Below are 16,673 nucleotides of genomic sequence, written 5' to 3' on the forward strand. Positions count from 1 at the left end.
AAGAGGCATCCTGCCTCTGAGGCTAGTCACCAGATTAGCAGCCCTGGGTAGACCCGTCCCCTCCCTTCTTACGTTCCAGGCTGATGCCCCCCGCCACCCCATCTTAGGTGCTCAAAGCTGCTCCCTAATTAACCAGGCAAGTCACACAGACTGGAACCTCACTCAGAAACCAAGCCGGAAGCAAACCGTGGAAAGAAAGACACCAGTTGTTACAACACAGAGACAATGCAAACCGTGACAGATAAGATACCCGTGTGACCTGTTTTCTGGATAGCAACTCATTTCGATACTTCTAACAGATAACACAAACATACGTGGATGCCAGGACAAAGGAGAGCCCCCGGGGTCTACGGTTCTGAAGGGAAGGTGTGTGGGATGGCGTGCCTCAGCCAAATGAAAAAGGTCTCAAAATCAAAGGGTTCACCCCATGACAGAGTTCTTGAAGGCTTGATTCAATGACGACTTTCAAGAGCAAGGGAGTGGACCCCTCTTTATTCTTCAGGGCCACACAGCTCCTCTTTGGGAACCGTAGGACTCAGCCGGGCCACTTGCTTGTCCTAGCAAGCCCCTACGTTGTATTTATCTGTAGGAGGAGAACGTATCCAAACGTGTCGCTATCCGGCAAACTCCTCCCAGGGCTTGGCTCTGCCTTGCGTGTGGGTCCTTGCTGGTGTTGCTGCTTGTCGGAACAACCCGTCTCCTTTTCTTTCCATGCATTTGCTTACATGTCGGGTTTTGAGGGAGGTTCCAGTCCGTGGCTTGCCTGGTCCTTCTTGGAACCATCTCCTCCTTTTTGCAATGGGGCTGGCTGGGGCCATTAGGAGGGGGGGGAGGAAGGGGCAACTCTCCCGTGGGGCTGGCGGCAGCAGCAGCAGCAGCAGCAGCAGCAGGCTGCCTCCCCTGCCAGCAACACCACAGAGGGGAGCACCGGAGGGTCACTGGGAAGGCAGAAGGGCAAGCGGAGGCCAGTAGCCAGCCGAGCTGGACCTGGGGCGGCAGGAGAAGCAGCAGAGCCCAGCAGGAGCGGCTCCGGGCCAAGGAAGAGCCTGGACACCAGTTCCTCTAGGAAAAGAGTTTATGAGCAGGCCCCGGAGGGGCTTGGAGAGACCACAAGCCCGGGCCGGGCCGGGCCGGGCCTCCCTTCCACTTACGACCCAGGTTCCTTCATCACGACTGAGAACTAGGGCGGAGAACGGGCCCCCCCTCAGGGCCGAGCAGGAGACAGGCTGCCGCCACCCGTGAACAGTGCAGGCGTGCAGGGGAGCACGTTGGGCCCTTCGTGACACCCCCTGATCAGAGCAGCGTGGAAGCCCAGGATGGCTGGGGGGGGAGGAGGAGTTGGACAAGAGTCAGTGCACCCCTCCAGCTGCCCCACTCTTTGGGGGGGGGGCAGGAGGGCGGGCGGTGGCGGCAGCAGCGGTGGCAGCAACAGGAGGTGCAGGGCTGCAGGAAGCCCGTCTGTGGTCCCAGCACAGGAGGAAGCGGGAGGCAGCCTGGCGGGCCCAGCTCTAGTAGGGCTGCTGCGTGATGAAGCGCTCAAACATGTTGAAGGCTGCGCGGGGCTGGTCCGAGGGCACCATGTGGCCTGCTCCCTGCAGCGGGGGGAGAGGGAGGGAGGGAGGGAGGGGGGGTCAGGGTGCTTCCCCCTCTGGGGCGGCCAGCAGGAGGCCGTTGGCACCTGGCGCAGCGGGTGGGCCTGGCTTGGGGGGGGGGCGAGCAAGGGAGTTTGGCTCCAGGCCAGCCCTCTGGGGCCCAGCCCCGCTTGCTTGTGGGCTTCCCCGGGAGACGGCCAGCTCCTAGCAGCGGATGGATCCTGCAGCTCTCTCCCCCCCCCCCCGCACCCCCAGACAGGCAAGCCGCCCCAGCCTCCTCCAGACGCAAGGAAGGAGGCGGGTCCTTAACTCCTGGCAAGAGCTCCCCCCGCCACACACACACTTCATTCCAGGATTTGGGCGCGGGGTGGGTGGGGTGGTTGCCTTGTTTCTCTGGGAAGGGCTGCAGGTGGAAGCGTCTCACTGGGGCTGGGCATCCTGGGAGTTGTCGTCCTCCTCCCCGCTCAGGGCCCGCTTCTCCCTCCCTGCCCCACCTTTACCTTGACCGTCAGGAAGGCAATATTGGTGAACTCCTTCACAAAGCCTCCAATCTGGTCTTGCCCGTCCTCGTCACTATAGACCCAGGGCCGCCGGGTCACCTCCACCTGCCGACAGAGAGCGGAGAGCCCCGCTGCTTCAGACGGAGCCTGGCTTGGCCGGCAGCTCCGCCTGCCCCCCCCCCCCCAGTCAGTTCACTTCTGCGCTCCGTTTACGGGGAGCCGAGCCGGGGCAGGGCGGGCAACCGGGGCCTCCGGCGACATGTTCGTCCCGCAGGGCAGGCAGTTCGGAAGTCCCCACAGGGAAGGTTGGTCTCCAGCCTCCCTAGCGGGGTGGGGCTCTCCCAGATCAGGATGCATCCCGCAAGGGACTGGCGCACTCCTTCCGGGGAAGTCTGGCTGAAGAGCAACAGGGGCTTGGCCACAGGCCGCAGAGAGCTAGCCTAGTAGCCGGAGGATCCATTTCCTTGCTGAGGAGCGAGCCGTTAGCAGAGGCACCGGGAACTTGGCCAAGGCTTCAGCATGACGCACAGCCCCAGCAGGGCCGGCTGCAGGGGGCTTGGGCAGCCAGTCCTCGCCTGCGGCTGCCTCCGGGCTTCCTCTGCCCCTGCCCGCCACTGGCATCGGCTGCTAGGCCACATGTAGGGTGCCCCTCCCCACTGCTGCCTGGCTGCACGGCTCCCAGCAGCAGGGCTCCCAGCAGGGCTCCCAGCAGCAGCGTGGCCGGGAGCAGCCCCCAGGGATGCTACGCCAGGCAGCCAGGCCGGGTGGGGCACACGAGCGCTGGCTCCTGCCTTGGGGCAGAGCAGGGGGGCTTGTGGCTGTGACTCGGTGCCCGTTGTGATGCCCAGCCTGGAGGCAGCGAGACGGCCTCGCATGGCTGCGCCAGGCCCACTGGTGGCATCTTCAGCAGTACCAGAGGCAAGGAGTTTGCCGTCCCGCTAAGCACCACAGACCTGGGAAGCCACCCAGGCGGTGGGGGTGGGGGGGGAGAGCTGTGGGGAGACCCAGCCAGGCATCCCTCCTCCCAAGCTCGGGGCCCGAGCCCACCTTCTGGCGCAAGGAGTCCACAAACCACTCGTCCCCCAGGAAGTTGCAGGCCATGTCGATGTCCCCGTTGTACACCAAGATGCGGTATTTCTGCAGGAAAACCAGGCAGGGTCAGGAGGGCACCCAGGAGGAGCCCCCCACACACACACACCGGCAGCTCCCTCTCTGGGGGGCGGGGGGGGGGGGACAGGCATGCTGCAGAGAGCTGGAGGGTCTTGAGATCCAAGCCTCATCTCCAGAAGGATGCTGGCTGGTGGAGAGAGTTGGACTCACCATGGCGCTGAGCAGCTTCAGGTACTGATCATTCATCTTCGTGTAGAGGCGCTTGTAGCCGCGGCTGACCGCAAAGCTGGAGGGGGTGGGGAGCAGTGTCAGCTGGGTAAGGAGCGCCCAGCCCAGCCCCACCAGCCCAGCCCAGCCCCACCAGCCCAGCCCCTCACCTGCACATCTGCCACTCGGGGGCATCTTCCACAATGTGTAGGGCCTCGCGCACCTGCAGGTTGTTCATGTAGGCGGAGGGGGCCGTGGTGTTGATGCAAGGGGGGTCCAGCCGCACACTGTTCTTCTTGGCAGCCGGCAGGCTGAGCAGGTTCTGAGGACACAGAATAGGGCTGCTGCGAGGGCTGTGCTGGTCTCCGGCTGCTCTTTAGGGGCTTTCTTTTTGGTGGGATTTTGGGCCACTTGGTTTCGGCAAAAGGACAATATCATGGACCGAGAAAATACGGGCCTGCTCCTCACAATCGTTTGGATCGAGGTTTAATGTGGCTTATGGCCGGAGAGGAATCAGAGATCCCCGCCTTGGTGTGGTTCACACCATCAGGCTAGTTTCAGTGACCCACATTGAACCCACTTCACACAGTTGTGCCAGCCAGGCCACTCGGAACCCAACTCTTGACCCCTCCCCTTTCTCTGGACTCTCTTCTGGCAAGTGGGGAAACGGAGTCACCACCAGGGAGATTTGTCCGGGACGGCATCTCCGAGAGGACGGCCGCCTGCCCAGGTCGCCCCCAGCCGGCCGTGCCTGGCCTGCAGAGGAAGAGAAGGGCTGGCCTGCCACCAGTCGAGGGGGGCTGCCGAAGCTCCCCGTAGGCCTGCTGGGCACCTTTAAGAGGCCACTCTGAGCGAGGAGGGTGGTGGGCCGGGGAGAGAGGGGAGGGGCTGCTCACCAGACAGCAGGGAGAGCCCCCCTGGCCACACTCCTGGCCACATCTCCCAGCTCCGCCCCGGGCCAGGGCGCCAGAGGCGTAACTAGGGAAAATGGCGCCCGGGGCAAGCACTGAAATGGCGCCCCCCGCCAACATACTACATTATACTTAGGTTTTTCCTCACAAGCGCCCGCCGCCGCCAAGCCAGGCCACTGACTGGCCGCCAGGTGCCAGCAAAGCAATGGGGGGGGACGGGTGGCGTGGAAGGGACCGCTCGTGGGGGAGGGGGCGTCGATGCGCTCCCTTGACTGCTGCAGTGCTGCTGCACTGCGCAGGAAACATTTGTATTAACAAAAAATTAAAAAAAAATTTAAAAAATTTTTTTGTCATGGCAGCGCCCCCCACATGACCAGAAAAGATGGCGCCCGGGGCACGTGCCCCCCCTGCCCCCCCATAGTTACGCCTCTGCAGGGCGCCCCCCCTGCTCCATCCCTGGGGCAGCAATGCGGCTCCTCCGAAGGCAAAAAGTGTGTGTGTGGGGGGCCTCTCACCTGCCTCCAGGAATAGCGACGCGGCTGCCTGATGAAGTGGTTGCCCAGGTCGTGGGTCACCAGCATCCCGTCCTGATCCCTGGGAGTCAAAGCAGAGCCCTGGGCTGAACCCGCGGGACACATGCTGCTCCCCACCCCAATGGCAGCGCTTGCAGCAGAGCCCCCGTGCGCCACTGCCTGGGACCCTGGCAGCAGCCGGCCAGACCTACCTGAACTTCCCAGGCACTCCGCCAGCGCAGGAGGCGTAGAGGTTGTAGATGTTCAGACCCGACTCGTCCACAATGTGGATCACCTCCTCCATCTGCAGGGAGCCACAGAAAAGCCCTTGGGAGCTGCCGGCCTGCAGCAGGCCCCAGTGGGTGGGGGAGGTGGGGAGCCCTGTCGGAAGGAATGCCCAGCCCAGGCAGGGTCCCCAGAGGCCGCTCTGGAGAGGAGAGAACGAGGGAGGGGCCCACTCACAGCAAGCGTGCAGTTGAGGTTGGCGTTGTTGTGGAAGTTGCACGTCCCGTCAGAACAGCAGGAGGTCTGCAGGTTCGCCCAGAGCCTGCAAAGAGGAAGAGGAAGAGGAAGAGGCCAGCCCGCCCGGCAGTGCCTTTCCCTCTGCGGGAAGAGGGGACTCCCCACCGCCCCCGCCCACCAGTAAGGCGGCACCCCAGTGCACCCACCCCTTCTTTCTGGCGCTGGACCAGCACTGCCCCCCTCGAGACCCACCCAAGCCCCGCCTCACCTGCTCCCCAGGAGGCCGTGGTAGTACGCAAAGTAGACCAGAGAGTTGTCGTTGGTCTCGTAGCAGGAGAGCCCGTTGCCCACCGCAATCCCCTGGAAGAGAGAGAGAGAGCTCAGCCAGGCAGGCCCTGCCCCACACGGATGGGGCCACAGCTCAGGGGGAGGGCAGCTGCTTTGCATGCAGAAGGGCCCAGGCTCAGTCCCTGGCAGCCTCTCCGGGGAGGGGGGCAGCTGGGCTTGTGGCAGCAAGAGTGAATGGTCCTCTTTCAGCTGCCATAGACCGAGTCAGACCCTCGGTCCACCTCGCTCAGTATTGCCTACCCAGACTGGCAGCGGCTTCTCCAAGGTTCCAGGCAGGAATCTCTCTCAGCCCTAGCTTGGAGATGCTGCCAGGGAGGGAACTTGGAACCTTCTTCGCTCTCCCCAGAGTGGCGGCTCCATCTGGAGGGGAAGATCTTGCAGTGCTCACACATCAAGTCTCCCTTTCATATGCAAGCAGAGCAGACCCTGCTTAGCCAAGGGGACAAGTCATACTTGCTACCACAAGACTCCAGCTCTGCCCTGGTTCCATTTTTGAGTGGGAGACTACATGTGTGAGCACTGGAAGATATTCCCCTCAGGGGATGGGGCTGCCGCTCTGGGAAGAGCATCTGCATGCAGAAGATTCTAAGTTCCCCTTCTGGCATCACCCAGACAAAGCAGTGAGAGAGAGACTCCTGCCTGCAACCTTGGAAAAACTGCTGCCAGACTGTGCAGACAATACTGAACTAGATGGAGCAGTGCTTGACTCAGTATACAGCAGCTTCCCATATTCCTGGTAGGGCTCTTGCCTGAAACCTTGGAGAGCTGCAGGCAGTCAGGGCCGACTCTTCTGAGCTAGCTGGGCCAAGGGCTAGCTGTGGGAGGAGGCCGCTTCTTTGGCACAGTGCCTCTCCCAGCCCAGCTGGAAGAAGACAGTCAGCAAGTGGGGACCCTGCCCTCCTCAGCGGAGGCGAGGCAAGGAAAGCAACTGGGGTGCACGTGTGCAGCAGGGAGGGAGGGAGGGGAGGCGAGAGCATGGCGCAGCCTTCCCGGGCCACGAGGCTTCCCCAGATGCTTGTGGGGCCCCCGGGATGCGGAGAGGCTGCTGCCCTCTCATTTGCTGTAGGTGGCCAGATCCGCCCAGCTCCCTGAGCGCCCGAGCCCCTCGCTCTCGCCCTGGCTGGCCAGGCCAAAGCAGGTCCACCTTGCCCTCCTCTCAAGGAACTCGGGGTGGCACTCAGGCTCCCCGTCACATCCTATCCTCACAATAATGTAGCTGTAAGGTTGGTTAGGCAGAGGGTGTGCGCATGGCCCAAGGTCACCCTGCCAGTGTCGGGGCGGAGTGGGGCCCGGAACCTGTTTCCCGAGACCAAGGTGGGCACCAACCAGCAGCGGGAGGACACACGCAGACACACCAAAAGGAAGCACAAAAAGGACACACAAAAGGAGAGGAGAGCTGGTCTTGTGGTAGCAAGCATGACTTGTCCCCATAGCTAAGCAGGTTCTGCCCTGGTTGCATCTGAATGGGAGACTTGATGTGTGAGCACTGCGAGATACTCCCCTCAGGGGATGGAGCCGCTCTGGGAAGAGCAGAAGAAGGTTCCCAGTTCCCTCCCTGGCAGCATCTCCAAGATAAGGCTGAGAGAGAGATTCCTGCCTGCAACCTTGGAGAAGCCGCTGCCAGTCTGTGAAGACAATACTGAGCTAGCTAGACCAATGGTCTGACTCAGTATATGGCAGTTTCCTGTGTTCCTAATTCATTGCCTCTGCTCCCTGGCAGCAGCTTCGAGGAATACAGGAAGCTGCCTTATGCAGAGTCAGACCCTTGGTCCATCTAGCTCAACATTGTTTACACAGACTGGCAGCGGCTTCTCCAAGGTTGCAGACACTGGAAACACTGCCAGGAAGGGAACCTGGGACTTTCTGCATGCAAGCAGGCAGGTGCTCTTTCCAGAGCAGCCCCGAAGGGGAAGATCTTACTGTGCTCTGCTGTAGTCTCCCATCCAAATGCAAACCAAGGTTGGCCCTGCTTAGCAGAGCAAACAATCCATGCTTTCCACCACAAGGCCAGCTCTCCTCCCCCGCTCAGGTGGCCCCTCTCTCTCCCACGCCAGGGCCTCCAGCTGCTGCCCACAGCCCTTCTGAGGGGGGCAGGCTCCGTGCCAGGAGTCTGGCATCAGCTAGGCCCAATCCTCGTGGGTCCTGCATGTACTGCCGAGATGCCTCACTGACACCCTCGAGCGGGAGGGAGGGAGGGAGGGAGGGAGGGAGGGGGGAGCGGTCTGCTTTCACTTCCTGCTCTGAAGGCGGCTTCTGGGTTCACAGCTGGAAGAAGCCACCAGATGAGGAATCCCCTCTTTCAGGTCCTGCTGAGCCTCAGGCGGGGAGGGGCGGGTGGATGTTGCAGCAGAGCCGGCTGGGCGGCGCCTCTGCCTCCAGCTGCCGCCCACGGCCCTTCTGAGGAGGGCAGGCTCCGTGCCAGGAGCCTGGCATTGGCCACTATTGGTTTGCTTATTTTGCATGTCTAGCCCACCCTTCCTCCAAGAAGCCCAGAGCGGTGCACATGGTCATGTGTACTCACAACAACCCTGTGAGGTAGGTTAGGCTGATCTGCATTGCAGCAGCTGCAGCCGCCGCAGCCGCCTATGTGCACCCCAGCCAGGCAGCCACCCGCAGACGGGAGCCCTGCCCCGCCCTGGCAGCGATGCAGACACTTCCCAGAGGAAGTCCCCCCTCCCTCCCAGCACAGACCTTCAACTTCAGGCTGGGGTCCTGCATGACCCACTCGGCCAGCGTGGGGATGTAGATCCCGCCGTAGCTCTCGCCCGTGAGGTAGAGGTCCTTCTTGCTGTACTCGGGGAAGAGCTGCAAGAACTGCTTCAAGGCCAGGTAGTTCACACGGGCCACCTGGCGAGAGAGAGGGAGGGAGGGAGGCATGGCAAGCCGGCTGGGGCAGGACCGGGACCCCCACCCCTCCCCTCCCCTCCCTCGACCTTCCACGCACCTCTGTGTCATTCGTCTGGTAGTCACCGCTATCAGAATAAGAGTAGCCAACCCCGACGGGGGACTCCAGGTAGAGGATGTGGCCAAGCTGTGGAGAACACACCCGGTCACCATGGGCCAGCACCTCCCGGGCCCCTTGCAGTGGGGGGGCCAATTGGGGCTCAGCCCTTGCAGCAGCCTGGAGCCCGGCTGGCTTGAAGTGACCCGCCTCTGAGCGCCAGAAGCCTCCTTGCGGTTTCCAGCCAGTAGTGGGGGGGGGGGGCGGGGGCAGGAGGAAGACCCACCTTATTCCAGGCATAGTCATTGTATTCCAGGGTGGTGCCGTCAGGCTGAATCTGAGAAGTGAGGAAGGCGCCGTTACCAAGCCGGGAGAGAGAGACGGGGGCGCAGGGAGGAACTTCTTCTCCCCAGGAGAGAGGAGCCCAGCGGCCCGGCCAGCTCAGAGGGAGCCACGCGGAGTCAGCCAGCCCGGCCACCGAGTGGGCCCCCAGCGGGCCCCTTCCAAGCACCGGCCAGTTGCCAGCGCAGCGCCTGGCGGGAGGACGTCCTGCTGGGGGCCCATCATGCCCGGTCGTGCCCTGGAGGACTCGAGGCTCCAGCTCTCTCTCTCGAGAGAGGCCACCAGGGGAAGCCCCTGCAGCTGCGTGTGACCTCACAAATGCCCGGGCCGGCAGCGCCCGCCCGCTGCAACCACCCCACGCCCGCAGCTGCCGGCTGCCATCCGCCCAGGAGGAGGCGGAGGTGGCTAATCCAGGTCGGAGCTTGCGCAACGAGGAAGAGCCGCCGCGGCCGCCGGGCTTCCTGAGCGCCGCGGGGAGAGGCGACCCCCGCCCCGCTCGAGGGGCCCCCGCAGGGCTCACCGTGAAGGGGCCGTGCTCCGTCAGAAGGCCCGTCACAGAGCTGCAGCCGGGGCCCCCGTTCAGCCACAGCACCAGCGGCTTGTTGTCGGAGGGGTTGCACTGGGCCTCCACAAACCTGCCGGAGGGAGGGAGGAAAGGAGGGAGGGAGGATGAGCCCGGCCCGGCGGAGCAGCGGCAGCAGCAGCCCCCGGCCGGCCCCCGCCACCCCGGGGCGAGCTGCCCCTCGAGAGACCAGGAGAGGCGCCGCCCGCCTACCAGTAGTGCAGGTGCTTGTCCCCGTCGACGTGCAGGTAGCCCGAGTAGTGCCGGAAGGCCGGCTGCTTGGCCAGCCCCGGCAGGTAGCGGACCTCGTCCCCGTTGGGGGCGGCTCCCACCCCGGCGGCAGCCACCGCCAGCAGCAGCACCAGCAGCGAAGGGCTCATGATGGGTATCCGCTGCGGGGGAGAAGAAGAGGGAAGCCGCAGCCGCTCAGCGCCCAGCAGGCAGCAGCAGCAGCGGCCGCGGCCAGGGGAGGGAGCCGGCCCGGGCCGGCAGGCAGCTCTGGGACTGGGAGGCAGGACGCCTGCCCCCGCCGGCAGCCCCCGCCGGCAGCCCGCTCCCGACTCACTTGGCAGCGCTCCTCCGGCTCCCCAGCGCCGGCGACTGGGGAAGGCGCACGTGACTCCTGCTCATATGACCCGGCCTGGGTCAGCTGATGACGGGGGAGGGGGGAGGAGAAGAGGGGGAGGAGGAGGCTCCGGCGGTGGCCGCTGCAGGAGCAGCCCTGCCCGCCCCGGGATCGAAGCCGGGGGTCGGGGCAGCGCGCTGTCGCCGAACCGGCAGCCCCGCAAGCCGGACGCTTTCGAGACCGGCGGCCACTATCAGCCTCTGCCGGCAGCCGAGCTCATTCCCCGGCGTTGCCCCCGCCGCTCGCTCTAAGAGCGCCTCGGCCACGAGTCCGCCCGTTCCGCAGGTGCCACCTCCTGCTCAGGGGCCCGCCGTGTGCCCGCCCGCGAAGGCGCTTGGCCTTTGGCTAGCAGTCCTGGGCGGGCGGCGCCTGCCACTTAGATTCCCCACCCAGGCGCGCTGCTGGGATCCATTGAGGGGGCGGGGGGGGGGGCAGGCAGCCGGGCTGTGAGCGTTGGGGTTGCGGGCAGGCGAGGCAGGGAGACTTGCCTGGGATGGGGCCACAGAAGAGCTCATCGCGCCGATTGCAGAAGAGAAACCGCTACGGGGATCCGGCCTTTTCCTGAGGCGCCTTGTGCCGCACGCGGGTCGGAGGCCTCCTTCGCCGGGGGGGCCGAGCTCTCCGTGCAGGAATCGGAATATGAAAAAGACCAGCAACAGGCACAGAGATGCCGACTCCTAAAGGACGAGAAGACTCGTTTAAGAGAGACACAAAACCAGCCGGGCCCATCCCGGGACAGGCACCACACAAGCCACAATTAAAAAAGCCGCCGCCGCCGCCGCCGCCGGCTCACATTCCGTTCTTTTCAAAACACCTTCCGGAGCAAGAAGTTCGAAGCACGTCCTCAGCAGCCCCCCAAAATCGCCGGGATGGCTCGGAAACCCCCCAAGGCCTCCGGGCGGCGATGTTCTTTCTCCGTTCGTGTCCCGTCGCCGGCTCTGGAGCGAAGCGCCACTATACAAGCCCCGCTGGCTCTCTCGCAGGGGGGGCCTCCAACAAGCCCCCAGGGAGAGAGAAGCCCCAGATGCCGAGCGGAGGGCCGAGGACGCGCACTAGTCCCATCAGGGCAAACGCTTTCCAGAGAAGCGCCAGGAAACCCTGGCCGTTCATTCGGAGACGTTCCGGGGTGCCAACAGACACACGTGCCGGTGGTGCCTTTTAAGAGAACCCCCCCCCTGCGAAAGAGATGTGGGTCCCACTGCCGCCGCAGACTTTCGTTGGGGGGCCGATTCCAAGAAGCGCAGGGCCAGGTGTCTATGGTAGTAGACGCGTCCCCAACTCTCAGTGTAATCCCAGGAGATCCTCTGTGACACCGAGTGCCACTGGCAGCAGGGCAGTAAGTGTGGGCATGCAAATGAAGTCCGCTCCCGGGGCTCCCAACAGGTGGTCCTCCAGTTGTAGTTCAGCAACATCTGGAAGACCATCAGTTGAGAACCCTGGCTCTACACCATGATGTCTGTGTAAAAATGATCTGTGGCCAAAACTCCTAGATCACTTAGAAAGTCAACTGGAGAATATTTGAATAACATCAGAATTAAAAGAGCGGGTTCACCACTGGGCAGCCATTCCTGAGAGATAAGCACACCTTTCAGGAAACAAGGTCCCTCTAGCCAGAAGTGCACCTGGGTCGTTTGGAAGCCTGGACCTAAGGGCTGTCGGAAGTCCCCCACTGCAAGTTAAGCACCATTTTTTAACATGTAGGTTCTTGAGGGCACAAACCACACCACCCAGACAGACCAAAGAGGGTTTGGGGGGCCCCAGGGGGTGTGCAGGCCCTGGACTGGCCCCAAAATCCAGGGGTAAGACCACCTCTGCCTCTGCGGCCCTGGTAATAATGGTGAGAGGAGAAGCTGGTTTTAAGAAAATAAATAAGACAGATCTCAGAACTTAGGAACATAGGAAGCTGCCATATCAGACCCTTGGTCTATCTAGCTCAGTGTTGTCTTCACAGACTGGCAGCAGCTTCTCCAAGGTATCAGGCAGGAATCTCTCCCAGCCCTATCTTGGAGATGCTGTCAGGGAGGGAACTTGGAACCTTTCCAGAGTGGCTCCATCCCTTAAGGGGGAATCTCTTCCAGGGCTCACACATCAAGTCTCCTATTCATATGCAACCAAGGTGGACCCTGCTTAGTTAAGGGGACAAGTCCTGCTTGCTACCACCAGACCAGCTCTCCTCTTAAGAGCCTTGCTCCACTAGAGGGTCTTAATGGAAGCCCCAATAATTATTAACAAGAATTTCACCCATTATTGTTTATCATCATCAGCAACAATGATCATCATCAGTCCAGGATCTTTCATGGAAATTTGCCTTTGTTACAGAAATATCTTTGCTGTTTTACTCAATGACTGGGTGTTTTTTGTTGATGGCCCCTGGAACAGCTGGGGATGGTTTTTATTTTATTTTGTTTTCTTTCTTGGAAGTTGGATTGTTTGTTGATGCTCCTTTAAAGCAGGCAACACGTTCTATCTATCTATCTATCTATCTATCTATCTATCTATCTATCTATCTCCCAGTCTCTATCTATCACATGTTAGCTTTTGCTATATAATGGTGCTTGATAATAAACTCCCAAGATTTCCTGGTGCTTCTCTGGAAAGCACTTGCCATGTGAGTGCACGGCAGTGTCACCCCCCCCCCGCCCCCCGCGCACCCATCTTGGCTCTGCTGCTGAGCTTGTCTGTTCCCAGGGGAAGGTCATCCTTCCTGTTACAGAACCAGGAGGGGCGTTGATATAATGGTGCTTCAGGACATGCATGGAGAGCATTGCCAGAAAGTCCAGTGGAGCTCCTGAGCTGTCCAGGTGATTCTTTGGGACGGTGCTGATGATGTGCTTAGAACTTCTTGCTCCAGTGTGCATTTTTAAAAGAATTGAATGTGATACCTTTGTAGGTATTTATTTTATTGTGGCTTGTGCTGTACCTGTGCTAAGATAGTCCATGGTGGTTTTGTGTTCACTGCACATGCTTATCCTTTCTGTAGATCAATGATTTCCCAGTCCCTGATGAAGTCTACTGAAAATGTGTTGCATATCACAAAAAACACCGAGGCCCTCGGGGAAAGCATTTCCTCCTCTTCACCTTTCTTCTCTGGGTGCCCCCCCCCCCATCAGCAGGGCTTCCTCAGGGGGTGGCCAAGGGCTTTGGCCAGGCTCTGTGTTGTCTGGTGTCTGATGCATCATGCAGGCCCTGCCCTGAGTCTAGGGTGCTGCCAGGCACCAGAAGCATTTGAGCATTTGCCCCTGGAGAGAGAGCCCCGCCCCCCCTTCCCTCCAGAGGAGTCTGGTGGGCCCCTGGATGGAACAGGATGCTGGGCTAGATGGGCTTTCTTGGGCCTGATCCAGCAGCAGGGCTGTTGTTCTGTTCTGGAGCTGGCAAGGATTGATTCTCACTTCCTTCTTGCCCTGCCCCAAGAAGTTTCCAGTCTTTGCTTTGCCACTGGTTGGCCTGAGGCAAGCCACTCTCAGCCTTGGTCTCACTTGTGAAATGGGATAATTAATTAACCACCTTTCTCACAGCTCTGGTATGACTGAGTCACTCCTAATTATATGATGATCACAGTTGCAAGAGCAAACAATATAATTACCAATGATTCTTATCACCTGCAGCTTATTCAGCCTCTCACTGGAAGGTGATGAATGACCCCATTCACCTGCCTGGGCGGCCTCCCCACAGCCAGGCCCCAGATCCTCCTACACTCCAGGAGGGTCTTTGTGCTGGAGCTCCTGGAAAGGAACTGCTCAGCTCAGCCAGCCAGAAGAAGCCCTGGCCAGAAAGGTCTCTTCCCCACGAGCCTGGGGCACCAAATGGGGCACAGCCACCTCTGGTCCTCACACAGCTCTACCTGATGAGTGGCCAGCCTGTAGCTGCACAACTCTTGTTAATGTGGGGACAGGGTGGGAGAAAAGGGCTGCTGGGAACCAGAGGCAGCTGTGCCTAGTTTGCCCCCCCCCCCGCCCCGGCTGGTTAGGATGAGCCGCAGCTGGCCGTGACGTCCACCCTCCCGGAAGAGTCAGCCGCAGCAGAGCAGGGAAGGGGGCCAGGGTCATATCTAGGGGTAGGGCAGGCAGGGCACATGCCCCGGGCGCCACTTGAAGGGGGGAGCCTTTTTTTTAAAAAAAAAGGCCACTGAAAACAAAATGGCCACTGTGAATGCTCAAATGGTCTCTGTGAAGCCCCCATGCCAGGCCTTGCAGAGGCCATTTGAGCATGTGTGGCAGCCATTTTGTAGAGGCCCGCCAGGTGGGCAGATGGGCTTCCCTGCACTGTGCTTAATGGGTCCACCACTCACACCTCAACATGGATGGTTCATGAAGCTCTGGATGCCAGGGAGCTTGGGCAGGATTGGGGCCCCGTCTCCTCCCCCAGGGGACCTGTTGTCCCATTGGAGCAGCTGGGCACCGCTGGAGCAGGAGAGCAGCACCCAGCAGGCCTCTTCTCACGGACGGCCTGGGGAGAGGTCCAAGACAGTGCGGGCCCCCCATGGCCCACGAGGAGGGCTTTTCTGGCAAGCGCAGCCCCTTGCAGAGACCTCTGCGGGCGCATGGGTTGCCTCCTGAGCTAGAGGCCCTCTGGGCTTCCTCTTCAAGGGGGAGCCCGTTTTCCAAGGCCCACTCTGGTCACAAAGGGAAACCAGCCCAGAGCGGTGGGGCGGGGGGGGGGCACTACTTAATAACGGTTTGGATGAGATGAACCACTATGGTTCCTCGTGATGTCACTGGGGTGGCCCACCGGCCCTCTTGAATCCTCCTCCCTCCAGAGTTGCTTCAGGCCGCAGGGAGCCCTGCCTCGGCCTGAGCACATGGAGAGCAGCAGCTGAAGGCCCGGGGGGGGGGGGGCAGGGAGAGCTGGTTGTCCAGAGGCAGGACCCCCATGCTCCTGTGGGACTGGGCTCAGACGAGGGCCCTCCTGGCTGGCTGCTAGGTGCTGACAAGCAGGAATGGTGTGGAATGGTGGGAAGTCCCAGCTCTGGTTTCAAGAAAGCCAGGCGAGGCCCTTCTGGCCCTTGGACAGCCGAGGGACCTCCCCCAAGGCAGCCCCCAAGGCAGCCCCCCTGCTCACCTGCTGGAGCCGAAGGGCCCGCTGGGTGCAGCTGCTGCCGGGAGGCCATGTGGGCATCGCTGTCGCTGGCCAGGGCCATGGCCTTGTGCCTGCACATGTCTTGTGCGCCCGAGCATTTTCTCTGGATCAGGACCATGGAGTCCCGAGCCAGAGGGCAGACCCACTTCTATGCCTGCCAGGGACTTTCTGATAAAGATGTAATGAACTCTCCGTCAACTGTCAAACTCAGAGAAAATAACTCTCTGAGGTGCCTTTGCTAAAATGGTACTTTTATTCCTAGAGGAAGGTGCCTCCTGCTTTGATTGACATGTTGTATTCTGGTGCTGCTTCTGCAAGGAACACATCCCAGTGACAGACTAGAATGGCCTTTGATTTGCATATGTCGTTGAATTGCTTTCACTATGCCTGCTTGACATCTTGCCTGTCCATTTCCTTTGACGTCTGCCTATCAGTGGTTTAGGAGGACACGCATCTTGTCACCTCCTGTGATCCGCAGCCCCCCCTTCTCCCTCTTTCCCAGCTCCCCCCACAAGAATTCCCTTGAAATGCTACAGGACAGAGACTGCAACTTTGCCTTGGCATGTTTTGCATCCGAAGAACATTTGTTCTGTAAGCAAAGCAGACTGATCACCACTTGCTAAACCTAAACATTCAGGATGTGCCATCCTTGAGAGTTTGGGGATATTTTGTTTTTGCCATGAAGGTCCGTGTTGATGGTTCAAGCTGTGGACACGCCTGGCAGCCCGGGATGGAAGCTGCGTGGGGCGGGTGTGTGTGTGTGTGAAATCTCCATGCCCAGCTCAAGGGGCCAAAGGCCTCTAAGACAGGGATGCTCAGCTTCGGCCCTCCTGCAGACACTGAGCAGCCTGCTCTAAGAGAAGGCTACCTGCCAGCACCGAGAGCCAGAAATGTGCAGCAGCTTGTTTGCTCTCTTTCTGACCCTGTTGGGCAACCCCACTCAAGCAGAGTCCACCAAAGACGTGGGAGGAGTTGTCTATCGCCTGACCTCGACTTTGTCCAGAGTTCCCACCTGCCCCTCTGAGACCCACTGTCAACCTGCAAGCCACCTCTCGAAGCCCCCAGTCCCAAGCAACGTCAGCCACACACCTGGCCTCCCACCGGGACCTGGTGAAGACGTTTCCAGCCGCTGCCTGCCTGCATTTCCCGATCTCCACTCAGCCGCTCTCCCTCTTCTGTGATCCAGCTTGCCTGGATGGCCTCTCCCTTCCTCCCGCTTGCCTTCCCAACCGTTCCCTCCCCTCCAGGACTTTTAAGAATGTGGATGCTTCTGGCCAACCATAGTACTGATATCACACACATTCAACACATGGTTAGTTATGAGCAGCCAGGATTTAACACACTGAAATGGATTAAAGTATAAATTGCCTTGTGATATCATGTAATTCAATAAAGCTTTTTAAAATCTGCATACAGTCAGTCTTTGTTCTGGTCTTGTTTCTCCTTCCTGCCAGTTTGATCTGTGAGTCTCATGCAAAGAACACG

The 16,673-nt window shown here is 60.7% G+C and overlaps 1 protein-coding gene across 3 annotated transcripts; it reads right to left on the minus strand.

The window, feature by feature from the left end:
* Nucleotides 1-188: 188 nt before the first annotated feature.
* Nucleotides 189-16,346, minus strand: CTSA (cathepsin A). 3 transcript variants are annotated; one of them, XM_053247796.1, is made up of 16 exons: nucleotides 16,278-16,346; nucleotides 10,601-10,789; nucleotides 9,701-9,879; nucleotides 9,446-9,560; nucleotides 8,870-8,920; nucleotides 8,587-8,673; nucleotides 8,334-8,489; nucleotides 5,563-5,654; nucleotides 5,295-5,379; nucleotides 5,045-5,136; nucleotides 4,836-4,914; nucleotides 3,580-3,731; nucleotides 3,413-3,488; nucleotides 3,140-3,229; nucleotides 2,093-2,197; nucleotides 189-1,592 (listed from the first exon to the last, which is right to left on the minus strand). In XM_053247796.1, exons 1-16 carry the CDS (start codon nucleotides 16,329-16,331, stop codon nucleotides 1,509-1,511), a joined length of 1,686 nt encoding a protein of 561 aa, XP_053103771.1. In that variant the 5' UTR covers nucleotides 16,332-16,346; the 3' UTR covers nucleotides 189-1,508. The 3 variants fall into 3 exon arrangements, with proteins under 3 accessions (XP_053103771.1, XP_053103772.1, XP_053103773.1); XM_053247797.1 differs by lacking the exon at nucleotides 16,278-16,346 and adding an exon at nucleotides 10,906-11,038; XM_053247798.1 differs by lacking the exons at nucleotides 10,601-10,789; nucleotides 16,278-16,346 and adding an exon at nucleotides 10,053-10,210.
* Nucleotides 16,347-16,673: the final 327 nt, after the last annotated feature.

Source organism: Hemicordylus capensis, chromosome 4 (assembly GCF_027244095.1).
Source record: "Hemicordylus capensis ecotype Gifberg chromosome 4, rHemCap1.1.pri, whole genome shotgun sequence".
NCBI lineage: Eukaryota > Metazoa > Chordata > Lepidosauria > Squamata > Cordylidae > Hemicordylus > Hemicordylus capensis.

Bases quoted from the DNA above. Each gene is read 5' to 3' on its own strand.
- CTSA (XM_053247796.1), bottom strand. From the start codon at position 16,331: ATGCAGGCAGGCAGCGGCTGGAAACGTCTTCACCAGGTCCCGGTGGGA. The intron at 5,380-5,562 runs GTGAGGCGGGGC...TCCTCTTTGCAG, and splicing joins CACGGCCTCCTGGGGAGCAG to GCTCTGGGCGAACCTGCAGA. The intron at 1,593-2,092 runs GTAAAGGTGGGG...CCCCCGCTGCAG, and splicing joins TTGCCTTCCTGACGGTCAAG to GGAGCAGGCCACATGGTGCC.